This window comes from Mustela putorius, unplaced genomic scaffold (genome assembly GCF_011764305.1).
Source record: "Mustela putorius furo isolate JIRA1106 unplaced genomic scaffold, ASM1176430v1.1 tig00000738_pilon_pilon_pilon, whole genome shotgun sequence".
Taxonomy (NCBI): domain Eukaryota; kingdom Metazoa; phylum Chordata; class Mammalia; order Carnivora; family Mustelidae; genus Mustela; species Mustela putorius.
The window spans coordinates 6,565,747-6,583,729 of NW_025421463.1; the positions used below are offsets into that span (position 1 = coordinate 6,565,747).

Sequence of the window (17,983 nt, forward strand, 5' to 3'; positions counted from 1 at the left end):
TTGTTCCATCTTTTTACACAATTTCTTGGTCTGTATCTTAGATTGCTGTGCTTAGAAGTTTCTGAGGAGTGCCTGCGTGGCTCAGTTGGTTAAGCATCTTACTCTTGGTTTCTGCTCAGGTCATGACTTCTGGGTGGGGAGATGGAGCTCGGGCTCAGCTTGGAGTCAGGCTTCCTGCTCAGCAGAGACTCTGCTTTCTCTGTCCCTCTCCCTCTGCCCCTCCCCTCAACTCATGCATACTCTCCCTCTGTCTCTCTGAAATAAATAAATAAATAAATAAATAAAATACTCTCCTAAACAGTTTTCACTCTGAATTGCATCAGCTGATTCCATGTAAATCTCCCTCACAGCAGGGACTGAGTCTGATTCACAAATGTCCCCAACACTAACATGGTACTTGGCACATAGTAGGAACTCAGTAACTATTGGTCAAATTAACAAATGAACACCATCTACATGTGCAGTCATTCGCATATTTTATCAAATCCTCCATATTTGCAGGACCAAGTAACTCCTACAGTTCTTACAGTCTTGAGAGAATACGAGCATTCTGCAGACTCAATAAAGGATAATTAAAGGGATTGTAGGGGTTAGAAATTCAGATTTCCAAAAATTTGAATTAAAACAGCAAAACTAGTCGGAGCAAAAAAGTATCAAAATTTAGTTTGCTGTGCAGCATGTCCTCCCTTCTTTCTGGTTCCTTAAGATTTCCTGCAAAGAATTCTTGACTTCAGAGAAAACTTTTTAGTTGAGAAGATGATGATGCTATTAGCTATGTTGCTATTAGCTAGATGATGGTGCTCTTAGCTATGATGGTGCATTAAGCGATTAGCTTAATTATAGCTAATACATTATCGAGTGGCTGCTGCATACTAGGCCTTCCACCAAGTACTTTATTTATATACATATATATGTATATATTTAGAAAATATATAATTATATATAATATATTTTATAATTTTATATAAAATTTATAATTTTCTATAATTTATATAAATCATATCTGTAATTATATGTAATATAATTATATATGTGTTTCGTTGTTTATGACAACAACTCTAAGAGGTGGAGGTCATTATCCCTGTTTTCCACATGAGCAAACCAAGGGCTCCAGCAGCTAGGTAGCTACTGTCCCTTTCCAGTCTATTTTAAACACAGAAGCCAGAGTGATCCCTTAGAAAATTGAGTCAGATGATATCTGTCCTCTGCTTAAAAGCTCCAGTGGCTCCCCATCTTAACTCAGAATAAAAGCTCAAGTCTCTGTGATGGCTTACTTAGCACTACGTGCATGTCCCTGTCCTTGTCCCTGCTCTCCCTCCCTCACAGCACTGCGACCTCAGTGGCCGTATGATGTTCTATAAATGTGCCAGGCGCAGTTCTACCTTAGGGGCTTTGTACTTGCCTAGAATCATCTTTCCCCATGCAGCTTTCATTCTGGTTATCATTCTCCGCCCCTCCAATCTTTGATCTAGAATCATCTTTCCCCATGCAGCTTTCATTCTGGTTATCATTCTCCGCCCCTCCAATCTTTGATCAAATAGTACCTTCTCCACCACACCTGTCTAGATCTCCCTATTTAAAATCGCAACTCCTCCCAGTTTCCACACTTCTATTGTCCCTCACCCAGCTCTGTTTTTATCTTTCCCCATAACACTTACCATCTTCAAACAATTACACAATATATTATGTTCATTATTTATTATCTGATTCTTCTTCTCCCCAGATATAAGTTCCACAAGGACAGGGATCTTTGTCTGTTTTTTCACTTCTAGATTTCAAGTACCTACAACAAAGATTTAGCAGGTGCCCAATAGATACTTTCTTAGTGAGCGCATGAATGGCCTTGCCCAAATCACACAATCAATAAAAGATGGAACCAAGATTAGAATCTGTACTGCCTGAATCTAGGACCAACACTTTTAATCATTACACTATTTCTTAGTTTGTTAAAGATGCTCTATTTTGGACAGTCATAGCATCTGCTACAGCTACTCCCATGCCTTCAACTACTAACTTACGCAGATGTAAGGGAAAGACAGTTCTCATTCAAAGAAAACACAGGATTCTCGAGGAATAGAGCAGAAAGGGGCTATCAGAAGAATTCCCAGATATATAGGAGTGACTACAAAAACAGACTAAGCTCTTTCCCTAAAGTGTCACTATAGTTTATAGCTTCCATAAGTAAATATAGCTGGACCCCAGTATGCATTTTTCTCTCTTTAAAACTTTTTTTGGGGTGCCTAGGTGGCTCAGTGGGTTAAAGCCTCTGCCTTCAGCTCAGGTCATGATCCTGGTGTCCTGGGATCGAGCCCCACATCGGGCTCTCTGCTCAGCAGGGAGCCTGCTTCCTCCTCTCTCCCTGCCTGCCTCTCTGCCTACTTGTGACCTCTGTCAAATAAATAATAAATAAAATATTTTTTAAAAAACTTAAAAAAAAAAAGATTTTATTTATTTATTTGACAGAGAGAGAGAACACAAGCAGGGGGAGCAGGAGGCAGAGGTAGAGGGAGAAGCAGGTTCTCTGCTGAGCAGGGAGTCTATGCAGCGCTTAATCCCAGGACCCTGGGATCATGACCTGAGCCGAAAACAGTCGCTTAACTGAATGAGCCACCCAGGTGCCCTGCTCTCTTTAAAACTTTTCAGTGAAGAAAAAAAAAAAACATTTATTTTATTCCATTTAGCATATTTGAGATTGGTGAACATTAAAAACAACTCAGGGCATCTGGCTAGCTCAGTGGGTTAAGTGGCTGCCTTTGGCTCGGGTCATGATCCCAGGGTCCTGGGATGGAGCCCCGAGTTGGGCTCCCTGCTCAGCAGAGACCCTGCTCCTCCCTCCCTCTCTGGGATCTGATTCTTCTCGGGCCTTCTTACCCAGCTCTAGTTTTAGTTTAGCAAACAAGCCTTATTTATAGCCCATTTGCTATCCTCAGGGGAGGCCCCCCTACTATTTCCTAAGGGAAGTAACCTAACCCATAGTGTGCTCAGAATACAGTGCCTAATCTCCACCCCTCTAACAAAACAAAACAAACAAAACCAAAAAACAAAAGCCAGCTTTGAGAGGCAGTAAAGTCTGGTGGTTAAGAACATGAACTTTGGGACCCTTGGGTTGTCTGTTGGTTAAGTGTTTGCTGTTTGCCTTTGGCTCAGGCCAGGGTCCCAGGGTTCTGGGATCAAGTCCCACATCAGGCTCCTTGCTCAGCTGTAAGCCTGCTTCTCTGTCTGCCTGTCCCTCCCGCTGTTTATGCTCTCTCTCTCTCTGACAAAATAAATAAATAAAATCCTAAAAGAAGAAGAACATTGAGCTTTGGAGTCAAATAATTTAGTCTCCAAACTGGCACCTTCCTTTACCAGCAACTGTGACTTTGGGAAAATTACTTCTCTCTGAACCATGATTTTTCTCATCTATAAAATGGGGATAATAATGCATACCCAAGAGTTCTCATAAAGTTAATATAAAATCATAAAGAAGACCAACATGTAGTAAATTAGTAAATACTTCATAAATGAAAGCTATTAATGTTACTAAACAGTCACCATAACCTGAATGTAGTAATAACATAAAGTAGCAGTAGGCTCTTTCTCTCAGGATTAGTGATTTTCAAATTTTTATTTCTTGTTTAGTTTACTTGAGTTTTAGATATTTGTTTCCAACTGCTTACAGAACTCCTCTGCAGGACTATCACGCAGGTACTTCAAACACAACATACCTAAACCTAACTTCTTATCCTTTTTTCTTTTGTTTTGTTTTGTTTTTAGATTTTATTTATTTCTTTGAAAGAGAGAGAGAGAGCACACAAGCATGGGGGTTGCAGAGGGAGAGGGAAAAGCAGGCAGATGCTCAACCGACTGAGCCACACAAATGCCCCATTCTTCTTTCTTACCTATTAAACGAGTATCTAGTTCTCTGCTTTTGTTCAGACTATTCCCTCTGCCTTGAACATCCCCATTTCTGCCTCAAAAAGCCTCTATGAGGCTTTATATTATCAACCTTACTGGTATAATCAACCTTCCTTTAGAGTTCTGTAACATATATATTGACTTTATGAAATTTATCTTACTTTGCACATTTGTCATACGTCATACATAGTTCACCTGTTAGACTTCTTGATAGTAGGGACTCTGTCCCATTTTTGTGAAATCTGTAGGATCTAGTACCTTCTAATGTATGATTTTCAGAAGTTGAAAAATGACTTTCTTGCAAATAAATACAAAATAAAAGTGTGTCAAAACATTAATTCAGGGCACCTGGGAGGCTCAGTGGGTTAAGCCGCTGCCTTCGGCTCAGGTCATGATCTCAGGGTCCTGGGATCGAGTCCCGCATCGGGCTCTCTGCTCAGCAGGGAGCCTGCTTCCTCCTCTCTCTTTCTTTGCCTGCCTCTGCCTACTTGTGATCTCTCTCTGTCAAATAAATAAATAAAATCTTTAAAAAAAAAAACATTAATTCAACTCAGGTAATGGAGAATCTTACTCAAAGGATAATTTGATAGAGATTTGTGTAGTCAATCAGAGGAATGCAGAAATAAATTTGCAAATAGATGAAAAACTGGTTAATATCTTACAAGGCAATCAATTGTAACATTTGAAGTTGTTTTCTTTACTGGAGGGAAATCAGTTGCTTCTCTACACAGAGAAATTCATTTCCGGTGCTATAGACTGGAATCATCTGCAACACCCACAGACAGGAATTGCCCGCATTGCTGTCAGTTTTCCACAAATTAACCTCTATTCCTACGGTGTTGTAGAAAAAAGTAAAAGGCAAAATCTAATAGATCATATAATCACATACAAATATAAAATGTCAAATATTTTATTTAATTCATTAATTAATGCAGGAACTAATAAGACTTTTATAACCAGATCAAAGAAAAAATCAAATTAACACACATACGGAGCCAAATAAGGAATGCTAAGTGAATTAGAAATTGACCAAAAACAGATCAATATCCAAAGGACAAGAATCAATTGCATTCCTTCTTGTACAATTCATATTTCTATGGACAAGAATAATTTGTATCATTCATGGTTACTTACAACTTGCAGAGTTGTCAAGTAGCTCAAAGACAACAAGGCAGAGTCCTTACAAAATAGGGGAACCTGGAAGGATGTGCTGGGCAACCTATTTTCCACTGAAAGTACGTGGCAACCTTTTAGTTCACTTCAAAGTCTTTCACAATTTTGCCCTGCATTGGACTAGTCACAGAAATGTGCGCCCCCCTTTTGACCCAGGCGCTGCCACACTGTGCCTCAGAGTATACCAAAAGAAAACCCAGTTTTTCCTTCTGCCTATTTCCAGATTTGGGGTCATTTCTCTTGACATTTGGAACCTTAAAAATGGAAGCTGTTCAATAAGTGTTTGTGAGGCTTGGTAATACTTGTAGGTAAATTCTGTAGTCCACATTTAGCTATAGCAACTCTGAAATGTCTCTGGAGACTCAGACTGATAGAGGGGTGTGATGCCTGTGACATGAATATGGTATTTATAGAAATAGAGCTTTTTATAAACTTCTGTTCCCTTGTATTCTGTTAGCCCTGAGATGCCTGAAAATGAAGCCACCTTCGCAATAACTGCTGGAGGAATTGGGGATGCCAAGGAGTAGGTGGCAAATTGATGCAAATTGCTTCTTAGTGCTTATTAGGAGCTGAAGAAATGGAAAAGCAGTCTGAAATTTCAGAACTTGAAGTAAGAGTTTGTTTTTTTTCACATGCTATTAGAGGAAAGTCAACAAAAGAAATTGAAATCTTATATTTATCCTAAAAGTCCCTGATGTATAATCCCTATACATTGTATGTCAATTCAGGAATATATGTGTACATATATAGATGTATATGTGTATATATGAATAAAGCTATGGAAAACTAGTTGGGAAAAGGGTACCCAAACCCATCACTTTAGCTGTCCAAAGTCAGCCACTAAACAGATAGAAAATCTACAAGCTCAGACACGCCCCATTCTCCCACCATTTTCCCTTGAACACTTACAGAGGTGGACACACTTCCAAAGGAGGGAGCCAGTTAAGGAAGGAATGTTTACAGAACACACAAAAAAGCTTTTTTTAAATTTACAACATCAAATTGTACCTTCACCTCTATAGCAATGGAAAAGAAGTATTAAATTAAGTTTTAATCCATTTGACTTTTTGATGAGTTAAAATTACTTTGAAAAAGAATATTTCTGATACAGACATATTTTATGGGGTATAAAAGAGGAAGCTAACTAGGAACTTAATAGTTTGGGGTAATCAGTATAGCATGAGTTTTATATTTTAAGCTCAGGGTAGAGAATTCAAAATATTTTGTTAAAAATACTAAGGTTAATTTACATGTAAAATTTCTGAACACTAAATTCAGAAATGTGTAAAAGAATATTGGTTTTTTTCTGTTAAACAAAAATAAAATCTGGTTTTCAGAATGAATGTATGATAAAAGTATTTGAAAATTAAAATATGAATAGTATTTATAATGACAATCTTTATAGATTTCAAAAAGATTTCATCTCTTATGTTGCATCACCTTGTATGAAACTGCAAGTATTGAAAGTACCATTTATTACAAAAAGTATTTGATTATCCGTTCTCATTCACTCAGCAATGCTTGGAACTAAAAAATACACAAGGAAAGTATGGCTCCTGCCCTCAAAGGATATGTACACTGGTTAAGAGAAAATACAACATTTATGAAAGAATGAAAGAGAGCAAATGATTATATAATTAATTTATCTGTAGTGTGGTCTTGGATTATAGGATTCCAAAAATGGGATAGGAAAGGGGAAGCTGTGAGACAGCATGTGCAAAGGCAGAGAAGCTGGGATTTGGAAACAGAGACCAGCCTGACAAGCAGAAATTGTTTAGGATGGGGTCCTGGGAAATTAGAGCTTTTTTTTTTTTCTTTTTACTTCTTTTATACCACAGAAGCCACTTTCTCAGTAAGCAGAGATATCTAGGAACAGATTTTCTGTATTCAGCAAAGTCACTTAAATGACTTTTTTTGGTATACAAATATAAATGCATACTTTTGTCCTGGGGAAGGGAAGATTTTGTTACTTGATAAAAACTGAACAACAGCTAAAGATTCCCTGGTATGCGGAGCACTGGAGGGAATGGACTAATTTATGTAGGAGCCCAGAGCCTTTTGGTAGGCAAGGAAACAGAAGTCCCAAGACTTGAGATTCAGAAAAATTTTCTGGATTAAACTGAGTAACCCCCTCACCAGTGAGAATTTACCAAAAGGTAGGCAGTATGTTTGGAAATCAGGGCCTAATCCAAGGGCACGCAGCCCTGTGGGGAGGCTAGTTATAATACAGCATGTAGCTAAAGCTGGAATCCTGTCTGGGTCCAGCTGCTCTGTGTGTCCTGCTCTGGAGAACAGTAGCTGAGAACTGAGGACAGTGAACTAAGAATCTGTAACCTTGAGGCCCAGCTTTGGGAAAGCACAGCAGATGGTGCAGTGCCCATGGAACTCTGCTGGGCCAGGGTTCAATTTGCTGGGGCTTTCCGGTCCTTCCAGTTCACCAGACTGCAGAAGCAGCTCTCACTCCTTATTCTAAGGGGGACAGAAGAGCTCAAAAAAGAGCTTGTATTGGTCAGGACTCTTTTGGTTGCAAGCCATCAAAACTCAAAGTAGCAAATGAAGATAGGAATTCATTGGCTCATGAAACTGAAAAGTCCAGAAGTAGTGCTGTCTTTAGCCATAGGTGGAGGCAAGATATCAAACAGCATCATTAGGACTTGCTCTCCTCTTTTTCCTGTTCTGATCATTTCCATGCCGCTGTTGTTCTCAGACAGGCTTTCCCCACATAGTAGCCAAGATGTTGCTTGCGGTTCTAGGCTTACATCCCACTAAGTTAGAAAACCCACTAGAAAAAGCATGCGTTTTTCCTCCATAGAGCATTCATTCCATGGCAAAAAAACAAACAATGACTATCAAGTGAGAATAGAGGTTATGTATTCAGAGTTTGCTACAGCAAGAGAGTCAGTGAGCTCTATTTTCTTTTCATAGAGACTCAAAGGCAAGCAGAGGAATGGGAAAGCTTTATTGTAGAAAAAAGGAAAGGGTATAGGTGTGCTCTGATTGGAAGTTTGTTGGCATTGGGAAGCTGGAGCATTAATCTGATGGAAACAGAAAACGGATAAAGGACATAACACCGGCATCAGGGATACAATTTAGGAAACAGTTAAAAAAATTCAGTTCTGAGAAGGTATAACCTGGGACTGGAGTAGCAGTGAAACAGACATTTCAAAAATGTGGTTCAGGGGTGCCTGGGTGGCTCAGTGGGTTAAAGCCTCTGCCTTTGGCTCGGGTCATGATCCCGGGGTCCTAGGATTGAGCCCCACATCGGGCTCTCTGCTCAGCGGGGAGCCTGCTTCCCCCTCTCTCTCTGCCTGCCTCTCTGCCTGTCAAATAAATAAATAAAATCTTAAAAAAAAATGTGGTTCAGTAGGTTAAGTATGGGTATGAGATTGAATAAAAACAGAAGAAGAGGGGCGCTTGGGTGGCTCAGTGGTTTAAGCCTCTGCCTTCGGCTCAGGTCGTGATCTCGGGGTCCTGGGATCGAGCCCCACATCGGGCTCTCTGCTCAATGGGGAGCCTGCTTCCCCCTCTCTCTCTGCCTGCCTCTCTGCCTACTTGTGATCTCTCTCTATCAAATAAATAAATAAATAAATAAAATCTTAAAAAAAATAAAAACAGAAGAAGAGTCACAGGTGACTGTTGACAAATTTCTCTAACCTATGAGAGGAGATTATATTTCTATCATGATCAGGAATGAGGAAGTGGCAAGCAGAGGTGAGGGCTTGTACCTGGGAAGGTTTGTGTATTAGTTTGCTAGGACTGCCATAACCAAATACCATAAACTGGATGGCTTAATCAACAGAATTTTATTGTCTCACAGTTCTGGAGGCTCTAAGTCCGAGGTCAAGGTTGGTTCCTTCTGAGGTCCACGAGGGAGATTCTGTTCCCTGTTTCTTCCCTAGTTCCTGCTGGTTCTCTGGTGACCTTCAGCATTCCTTGGCTTGTAGAAGAATCACCCTGTTTCTGCCTTCATCTTCATATGACATTCTCATTATGTATATGTCTTTGTGTTCAAATTTCCCCCTTTTATAAGGATACCAGTCATGTTGGATTAGATGCTCACCCTACCCAAATATGACCTCAATTTAACTAATTATATCTATAATGACCCTATTCCGAAATAAGGCCACATGCTAAGGTATTAGGGGTTAGGACTTCAATGTTGAATTTTAGTGAGGACAGGGACCCAAGCAGTAAGAATTAGGTACACTCAGGGGTCAAACACTGTTGGCCATACCTCCTCAGGAACTTCCCAGGGATTATCTGAAATCAGCTCCCATGGGTGGAGGGCAGGGAGAGACTGAAGAAAGAGGCAGGCCACTCTCTTGGTGGGTGGCCATTTTAGTAAGCAAAGGGAACTTACACATGACGCTTGTCTTGGGCAACAGCAAGACAAGTTCAGATCCCTGCGCCTGCCTACCAAATCTTAAAAGCTCATGTAGAGGCCTTGACTGGCCTCTCAAGTCTATCCCTAGAAAAATACCCCAAGGAATGGGGTAAGGGCAAGGAACTCTGATTGCCTGAGTCTAGCTTACAGGTCAACAGGCATTCATGACTTCTTGATGACTTCTCCTAACAAACGCCAGGATGCACAAAACACAATCTGTACTCGATACTGGCTACAGAAACATGTAAGTCAAGATCTAGGGAAACCTAGTATCCACTTAGAAAATGAAGAGGTTGAAATAGAATATCTCCACCATTCCTTTCTAACTTTCCTGTTCAATCATTCCTTAAAGAGCAAAGAAAAAAATAAGGCTAGAAATCCAGATCAGAATAGGGTGGCCAAGCCAAAAACAGGGAATACAGTGGACTAGACAATTGAGAAGGGATGTCTTTCATGGTGAAAAGAGGGATTGGGACCTTGGACACCAAGCTGTGCCCAGTCAAGTCTTCTTCACCTGACTCTGGCTTGGACATAGTGAATGTTTCTAATTTTTTGGTTGTACAGTTTCCATGTCTCTATTATAATAAGATCCTGTTTTTTTTTTTTTTTAAGAGTTTTGTCTCCCCAATTCATGTAGTCTGTCCTGAGACATTGGATACTGAGTGACAGTTGCCGAGGATTAAAACATGGGTTCGAAGCCACTCATTCGTGCAGTGACAGCAGGGTGGCAGGGCCAGCAGCAGTGCAGTGACCTGGCAGTCTGTTCATGCTGCTAGACTGCAGGTTTCTGACTCCCAAACTGCAGTGTTGTTCAAACTCCTGTTCATTCCCCAGCTGGTTTTCCAGCCTCCTGCCAACCCAATGACTCCTAATGTCCTTCTGACAAATTACCCTTTATTTCAGTTAGCTGGAGTTGGACTCTACTACTTGCAATCTAGAATTCCAACCAAGGTGCAGAGAAAGTGATTCCCAAATGCTGCTTCAGGGAAATGGAAAAAAAGGAAGCAAGGAAGGGCTTGCTTAACACCCAGATGAGAGATTCCTCATTATTCATACTCTTCATATACTTTCCTATGCCAGCCTTTTCTTGTTTTGTTAAGCGTGTTGCAAAGCCTGAACTCAACGACCCTGAGATCAAGACCTGAGCTGAGATCAAGAGCCAGGCACTTAACCCACTGAGCCACCCAGGCACCCCAGCCTTTAATATTTTAAAAGGAAAGTTGGGATTTTACTTAGCTGAATATAAAAGAAAAACTGAAAATAACAGTGTCTTAAACAAAATCAAGGTTTCTATTTCTCTCGTTAACAAGCAATCTGAAGCCAGGCCGTCCAGAGATGCTCTGGGGCCTCCATTTTGTCCTCGGGACCCCTACTTTGTCATCAGGCTTCTGTCTTTCTGCTTGACCATCCTCGCTCTTGGCTTCCATCCTCAAGGTCACCTTATGGCCTAAGATAGTGCTTGGAACTCTTGTCAGAGAAACCAAGCTGGGGGAAGAATGATGAAAGGCAGAAGGGCAGGAAAAAAGTTCCTTGCAGCTGAGTCAGCCCCTGTGAAGCAGTTCTCCCACACACTTCTGCTTGTATCTCATTGGCCTGAGCTCAGTCACGCAGCCATATCTACACACAAAGAAGCTGGGAATTAGTCTTTTGTTCTAGACAGCAATATGCCCAGCTAGAACTGAGAGTTCTTTAATTAAGGGGGAAAGCAACTGGCAGTCTCTACCACAAAATCTTTTACTTCCTCAGCAGAGATAAACTCATTGAAGGTCTGTTACATACAATGCAGGGCATTTCAGAAGTTTTCTATTTGTACCAGTGGAGCTGGTTGAGGAGCCTATCAATTAGAATGCCTTCAGCTGCCGAGCACCAGGCTGGTTCAGTGGGAGGAAGATGAGATCCTAGATCTCAGAGTCATGACTTCCGAGCCCCACATCTGCTGTAGAGAATACTTAAAGAAAAAAAGAAATGCCTTCAGCAGCAGGTAACAGAAACCCCACTCAAAGGACTTAAGCTATGAGGAAATATGCCTTCTCATATAATGAAGAGTCCAGAAGCTGACCTTCATTAATTAACTAGTCAGTTCATTAATATAATTAATATAGTAATTAAGTTAATAGCAACTATATAATGTTGCTATTATATAGCAACAACAAGAAACAGAAAGAACGTCTTTCTGTTTCTTCACTTACCCATCCTCAGTGCTGGTTGGTTCTCCAAAAGCTCCCCTCATGGTGAAAAGATGGTTACAGCACCTGTGCTTTACATCCTAATATGGCAACATCTAGATAAAGGGACAAGGAAACAAGCTGCTCACACAGCCACCTTCAGCTCATGGGTTGGCTGGAGGGTCTTAGATGACTTTACCCACGTGTCTGGGATATTGGCAGGGATGGATGAAAGAGTGAGACTTCTGTCATCTTTCCATAGTATAGCCTGAGCTTCTACATGGCACCTGGGTTCCAGGATGGCAAGAGCTTATCAAGCTTCTGCTTGTCTCATACTTGCTAAGGTCCCATTGGCCAAAGCAAGTCATTAACCAAGCCCAGATCCTTGTGGGAGGGGACTATGCAGGAGCTCGAATGTCAGGAGTTATGGTACCTTGGAAGTCATCCGTGTAACAGTATTCTACAGGATACAATGTTGGGCTCTTATAGGCTGGGAGAATTCACCTTCAAGAGCTTACAATATGGTCAGAAACATGAGACACAAGATATTAGAAAGTTAAATGGCAACACGGGATTTAAATAACATTTTTAAGACTATGTAAACCTAAAAGCAGGCACAGACAAAGGGGTTTTGACCTGGGAAAGCTAGCTGAAATGTTCTCAAGAGGTGTCGTATGGTGGCAAATGCTCCATGCCTCAGGGTCAGGCCTTCAGCCTTCATCTTCAGTGTATTTAGTTCTCCAGTACTGATTAATTTCTAGAAAAATAGCTCCATCTCGGGGCTCCTGGGTGGCTCAGTGGGTTAAAGCCTCTGCCTTTGGCTCAGGTCATGATCCCGAGGTCCTGGGATCAAGCCCTGCATCAGGATCCCTACTCAGTGGGGAGCCTGCTTCTCCCTTTCCCTCTGGTGCTCTCCCTGCTTTTTCTCTCTCTCACTCTCTCTGTAAAATAAATAAATAAAATTTTTTTAGAAAGTAAGATGAAAAGAGAGAGGGAGACAAACCATAAGAGACTCTTAAGTATAGGGAACAAAGTGAGGATTGTAGGAGGGGAAGTGGGGGTGGGCGGATGCTGGAACTGGGTGACGGCCATTAAGGAGGGCACCTGATGTAGTAGCACCGGGTGTTACATGCAACTGATGAATCACTAAATTCTACCCCTGATGCTAATAATACAATATATGTTAATTAAATTGAATTGAAATTTTAAAATCTTTTTAAAAAGAAGCTCTATCCCAGAACAATAAAAAAAAATAACATTGTTTGGATATAAACCTTGAATTATTAATGGGCTCAGAGGACTCCCTACATAAAACCTTATTCATTCATCCATATGTATATTTTAATGTATTATGGAGTATTTAAGACAAAAAGGTATAAAAAATAATGCAGCTGATACTTGTGAAATGAAACATTAGCAATACAATTGAAGACCCCTGAATATCCTCTAGAATTGAGTCTCTTTCCTCCCCTCAAAGAATTAACCATTTTTCTGAATTTGTTGTCAAACACTCCCATACATTTCTTTGTTCTTAGATATCTGTGCATATTTAAGTTAAAAAGCATACTGCCTTGTACTCCGCCAATACAAAGACACCAGTTAGTTGCCAAGTTCAACAGATATAAATAGGAATGATTAATCAAGACAGTCCCTGAGCCATGGATTTGCAGGGGAAATCACCCAAATGATTCCAAATGTGGCTAAGAGACACAAAGCAAAAATACAGGTAGCTATGAGATCACTCACGCAGGGAACTGCCTCGTCTGGGGTGTGCTTGAGCAAGTTTGGGGCAGGTTCAAAGAACTGCCAGGCAGCCTGGACATTCACATTATCTTGACAAGGCACCCTCTACCTTGAGTAGCTCTTGCCAACCTTCCCTCCACCCCTTTGCCTCAAGGAGTTCCGCTCCTTGGCAGAGAGCAAAGAGCCTGTCCTGAACGTTACAATCCCTATTGGATTTACAAGTACTGCCAAGAGAGTCAACTCCCTCATTTCCCAATTTAAGAACTGGTCTTTGTAGCCATTTCAACAGGTAGAAGAGGGAAAACCATGTGAAACTACTTACAGGGACTTATTTCCTCTGAGCACGAGCCCTTTTTTGGGGGGAGAACCCTGTAAGTTCTCAAACATAGATGCCTAGAATTATATATGTATGCAAAAGCAAAGGTCTCCTCTTTTGACTCTACCCAGGACCAATGAAAACCACCCCCAGATCAGGTAGGGGGTGTGTGTGTGTGTGTGTGTGTGTGTGTGTGTGTGTAGGCTTGGTGTCCTTGTTTCACAAAGTCCTTCCTAGGAGATCACCCTGATGCTGGTTGGTTTTCCTCCAAGTGTGTGCCTCTGTGATCAAAATTATGTAAACACCAGAACTTTCCTTCTCATTATATAATACCTTAGAGACACCAGTTGGTGTTTAACTGACCCATCGATGTTTTCACTGTCTTGGTCCTTATGTTCTGATTTTTGGTGCCAGCCTGTTCTTCTTCACATTATTAAGTCTATGTATTTCCAAAGTACAATTGTAATTCTTAAGTGCAATTCTAAAGGTACAATTAAAGTACATAATTATATACTTTCTGGTCAATTCTCTTCCTTTCCACTCTGTTCCTCGGCAGGTCGCTGCCTGCTCTCCTCTTAGACACCCCACTCGGCTCCATACCTGATCAACATCCCCGTATTTGTCTGGAGAACACAGAGGAATCTATTTGAAAACATGACCTGGTCCCTCGACTTCCTGTTCAGTCGCTCTAGCATATAGCTACTCCCTCCCCTCCAGCTTGCGAAGGCTGATGTTTCCTCTCTAGGGTTGTCAAAAGTAAACCAAGGTTGCCAATCCCCTGTTCTTTGGGTCAAGGCCCTGCTGTAGTTCCAGAGATCATCAGAGCCTCTGAAACACGCACAGTGCCAGTCACACAGCTCTGGCAGGTCTGATCTTTAACCTTTGAGCCACACCCAGGGGAGCTCAGAGACTGGGGCCCAGCATGTGACATGCCAGATGGTCCTTGGCCGCAGTGACCCAGAAGTTTACTCGGGTCCGTTTTATGCTTCTCCAGAACCAAAAAGCCACCACGGAAATGGCCTCAGTCAGTCAGTCTGTGGTCAGGCCAAGCCTGTGATAGTTGTTTTTCTATCGCTAGCACGCGAGGAGGGGCCCATAATGTCAGCCGTACCCGTACCCGGATTCAACTGCTGCAAAGCCTGGGATTGGCTGCGCACTTGGCAGCCGTGGTCATGGGTGGGGGACGGGGACTGTAGGAGTGAAGAGTAACAGAGAATTCAGGGAGCTGGGAATCTAAAGAAAATTACATCACTGTGCCTTATAATCTACTGGAACTTCACGGAATTTTCTCTAGACTGAGAACCAGTTACCTCCCATGTGGCTGCTTCCATGCAGACAGTCTCTGCTCTCAACCAGGATCCATCTTGAACAGGAACTCAGCCCTCCATGGGATCTTAATGGCCCCTCCGTTGAACACCCTCTACAGAGCTCTGGACAACATTACTGCTTTTCTGAAGGTAAAACATTGCGTTCTTGCCTCCTCCTCCATGTCCCCCGTGCAAAACATTTTTACTTCCTCTGGCTTCTCAGGTTTTGCACTCCCATACACACCATTTAACAGTCTTTAAATTTATTCGTATTCGGCAAACCAAAGAGCCTTCAGCTACTAGGATCCCTTGATTTAGAAGGCTGCTAGGGAATTAATACAATTTTTTCTGTCACCAAGAAAATTTTTCTTGTCCCACCCTCGTTAGAAAGGTACTATTTGCTGACTGAAGCAAAGGGCAGGGTGGATGCAATTCTGGGCTTTCCAAAAGATAAGTGCCAAGCATTTGTGTATGCGAATGTAGTATTCGTCACACCTTGATAATTATAATCCCCTCTTTCTCATCTAGAGTTTTTAAGACACAGTAACACTGTTCATCTCTGTGCCTGTGAGTCATTCTCTTTAATCCTTGACTATGTCACCCCTAGTGAGCTGACTGTAGAGTCGCGACTCTATTCCTCCTCGGCTTGCTTGCATGCTGCGCTGAAGGGAGGAACTGAACAGCTGCCCCCGTTATCTATCAAGAGAACAGAAAAAATATCGTTTCCAGGTGGTGACTAATACTTCTAAATGCCAGAAGACAGGCATAAGATCATGTCTCAGGGGCACCTGGGTGGCTCAGTGTGTTAAGCCTCTGCCTTTGGCTCAGGTCATGATCGCAGGGTCCTGTGAATCAGGCTCTCTGCTCAGCAGGAAGCCTGCTTCCCCCCCTCTCTCTGACTCCTTCTGCTCTGCCTACTTCTGATCTCTCTCCATCAAATAAGTAAATAAGATCTTTAAAAAAAGAAGAAGAAGAAAATCACCTCTCTAAGTTTCCAAGCAGAGAGGGGACAGAAGTAGACTTTGAGCATTTTTATTTGCATGTATGGACAGGGATTAACAAAAATCACAAAAGTTTGAGCGCTGTGAAGTGTGTAAACCTGGTGATTCGCAGACTTGTACCTCTGGGGCTAATAAGACATTATATGTTAATTTTTTAAAAAGTAAAAATAATAAAAAATAAAAATAAAATCACAAAAGTTGGCATGAGTAAATATTTTAAATGTGGGTCAAGATAGAGAACAGGGATTTGCTGAGGCAGGGCGGTGGTGAGAGGTTGGGCCCAGAATTTGGAAAACCTTCAATGTCAGACTATGGAGCTAAGATCAGATCTTCTGGTCATGGGGAACGATAGAAAATCTTAAGCAAGAGACTTATATAGAAGAGAGAAGTAAAAACAGTGACGGTGGGATTCTGTTCTTCTAGGTCTCTCTAAAACAGCAGCCACTAACACACAAGTTCATCTGGAGTCAATGATTCATACCTCTCAGCCTGATTTCTGCCTGGCAGCAATTAACAGCACAGCGAGGCACCCACTTTAGATGGAGCATGGCAACATGGTCTGGGTTCATCTCTTTAAGATTAGCGGTCTTCAAAGAGTTCCCCTAAGGAAATTCTGAAAACGGATTTTATGTTGATGCGACTTTTTCATTGTAGGTTACATTGTCGGGTTTTTTGTTTTGTTTTGTTTTTCTTTTTTTTTTAGTTAGGCTTCACACTCAGTATGGAGCCCAGTGAGGAGCTTAAACTCACCACCCTGAGAACTAGATCCCAGCTGAGATCGAGAGCTGGATAATTAACCAGCTGAGCCACCGAGGTGCCCCAAAAGTGCTTTAAAAGCTCAAATTTATAACATGGTGAAGTACTGCCATTTTAACATGAAACTGTCACCTCCACATCACTCTTTTGAATGTATCCCAGTGGAATTTAAATACCTTAGCAGTTTGATACCCAACCTCATCCTTTAAAAATACACTCGGAAGAGGGCCCCTGGCTGGCTGAGTCCGTAGAACATGCGACTCTTGATTTTGGTGTTGTAAGTTCAAGTCCCATACTGGGTATAGAGATTACTTAAAAATTAAAGTCTTTTAGTTTCTTTTTTTTTTTTTAAGATTTTATTTATTTATTTGGCAGAGAGAGACAGACAGCAAGAGAGGGAATACAAGCAGGCTCCCGGCTGAGCAGGGAGCCCAATGCGGGGCTCGATTCCAGGACCTTGGGATCATGACCTGAGCTGAAGGTAGACGCTTAATGACTGAGCCACCCAGGTGCCCCAAAATAAAAAAAAAATCTTTAAAAATAATAAAAATACATGAATGGGTTCTTCTTTAAGAGTTGGACATCTTATGTGGTTCTATTTTCTCTTTGAACTCCTATTTTCTTTCCAGAATCTTATCCCACATTTTTATATCAAATGTGTTATTCCTCATTTATTTCTGTCACACAGAATTGTGGCACAAATACTAAAATATTTTTTCTCATTTCATTTTTTTGAAGATTTTGAGAGAGAGAGAGTGAAAGAGCAAGCACAAGTGGGATGGGAGGGCAGAGGGAGAAGCAAACTCACTACTAAGCAGGGAAACCAATATGGCGCTTGATCCCAGGACTCTGGGATCATGATCTGAGCTGAAGGCAGATGCTTAATTGACTGAGCCACCCAGGTGCCCCTTTTTTCTCATTTCTTATGATCCTAACGCTCCACATACTAAAATTTCTTCTGGATTAAGTTACCATAATAATTATTAGAACACAATTAAATAAAGCAACATAAATACATTAAAACTCTAAATAACTATTAAACAAACTTTTTATTGGGGATGTATCTTTTATCTTTTCATTTTTTTAAACGTTTTTAGTTAGTTTGTTTGTTTATTTTAGGAATCTCTACACCCAACATGGGGTTTGAACTCACAACACCAAGATCAAGAGTCACATGCTCTTCCTACTGGGCCAGCCAGGTGCCCTGGGAATAGTATCTCTTAATAAGATACAGGCAGATT

At 41.3% G+C, this 17,983-nt stretch overlaps 1 protein-coding gene across 4 annotated transcripts in view; it reads left to right on the forward strand.

The window, feature by feature from the left end:
- Positions 1-15,809, forward strand: part of DMC1 (DNA meiotic recombinase 1) — a 53,518-nt gene extending 37,709 nt beyond the window's left edge. For 2 of the 4 annotated variants that reach the window (XM_045083861.1, XM_045083860.1), the window contains exon 15: positions 5,528-5,662. Coding sequence is in view for 1 of the 4 variants with exons in the window: in XM_004743240.3 (XP_004743297.1) it covers positions 5,528-5,597 (70 nt within the window). In the remaining 3 variants the exon portion in view is untranslated. Of the gene's footprint in view, positions 1-5,527; positions 6,129-14,972; positions 15,136-15,592 lie in introns of those variants that run through there. The other 2 variants (XR_001177974.2, XM_004743240.3) reach the window with 2 other exon arrangements.
- The last annotated feature ends 2,174 nt before the right edge of the window (positions 15,810-17,983 follow it).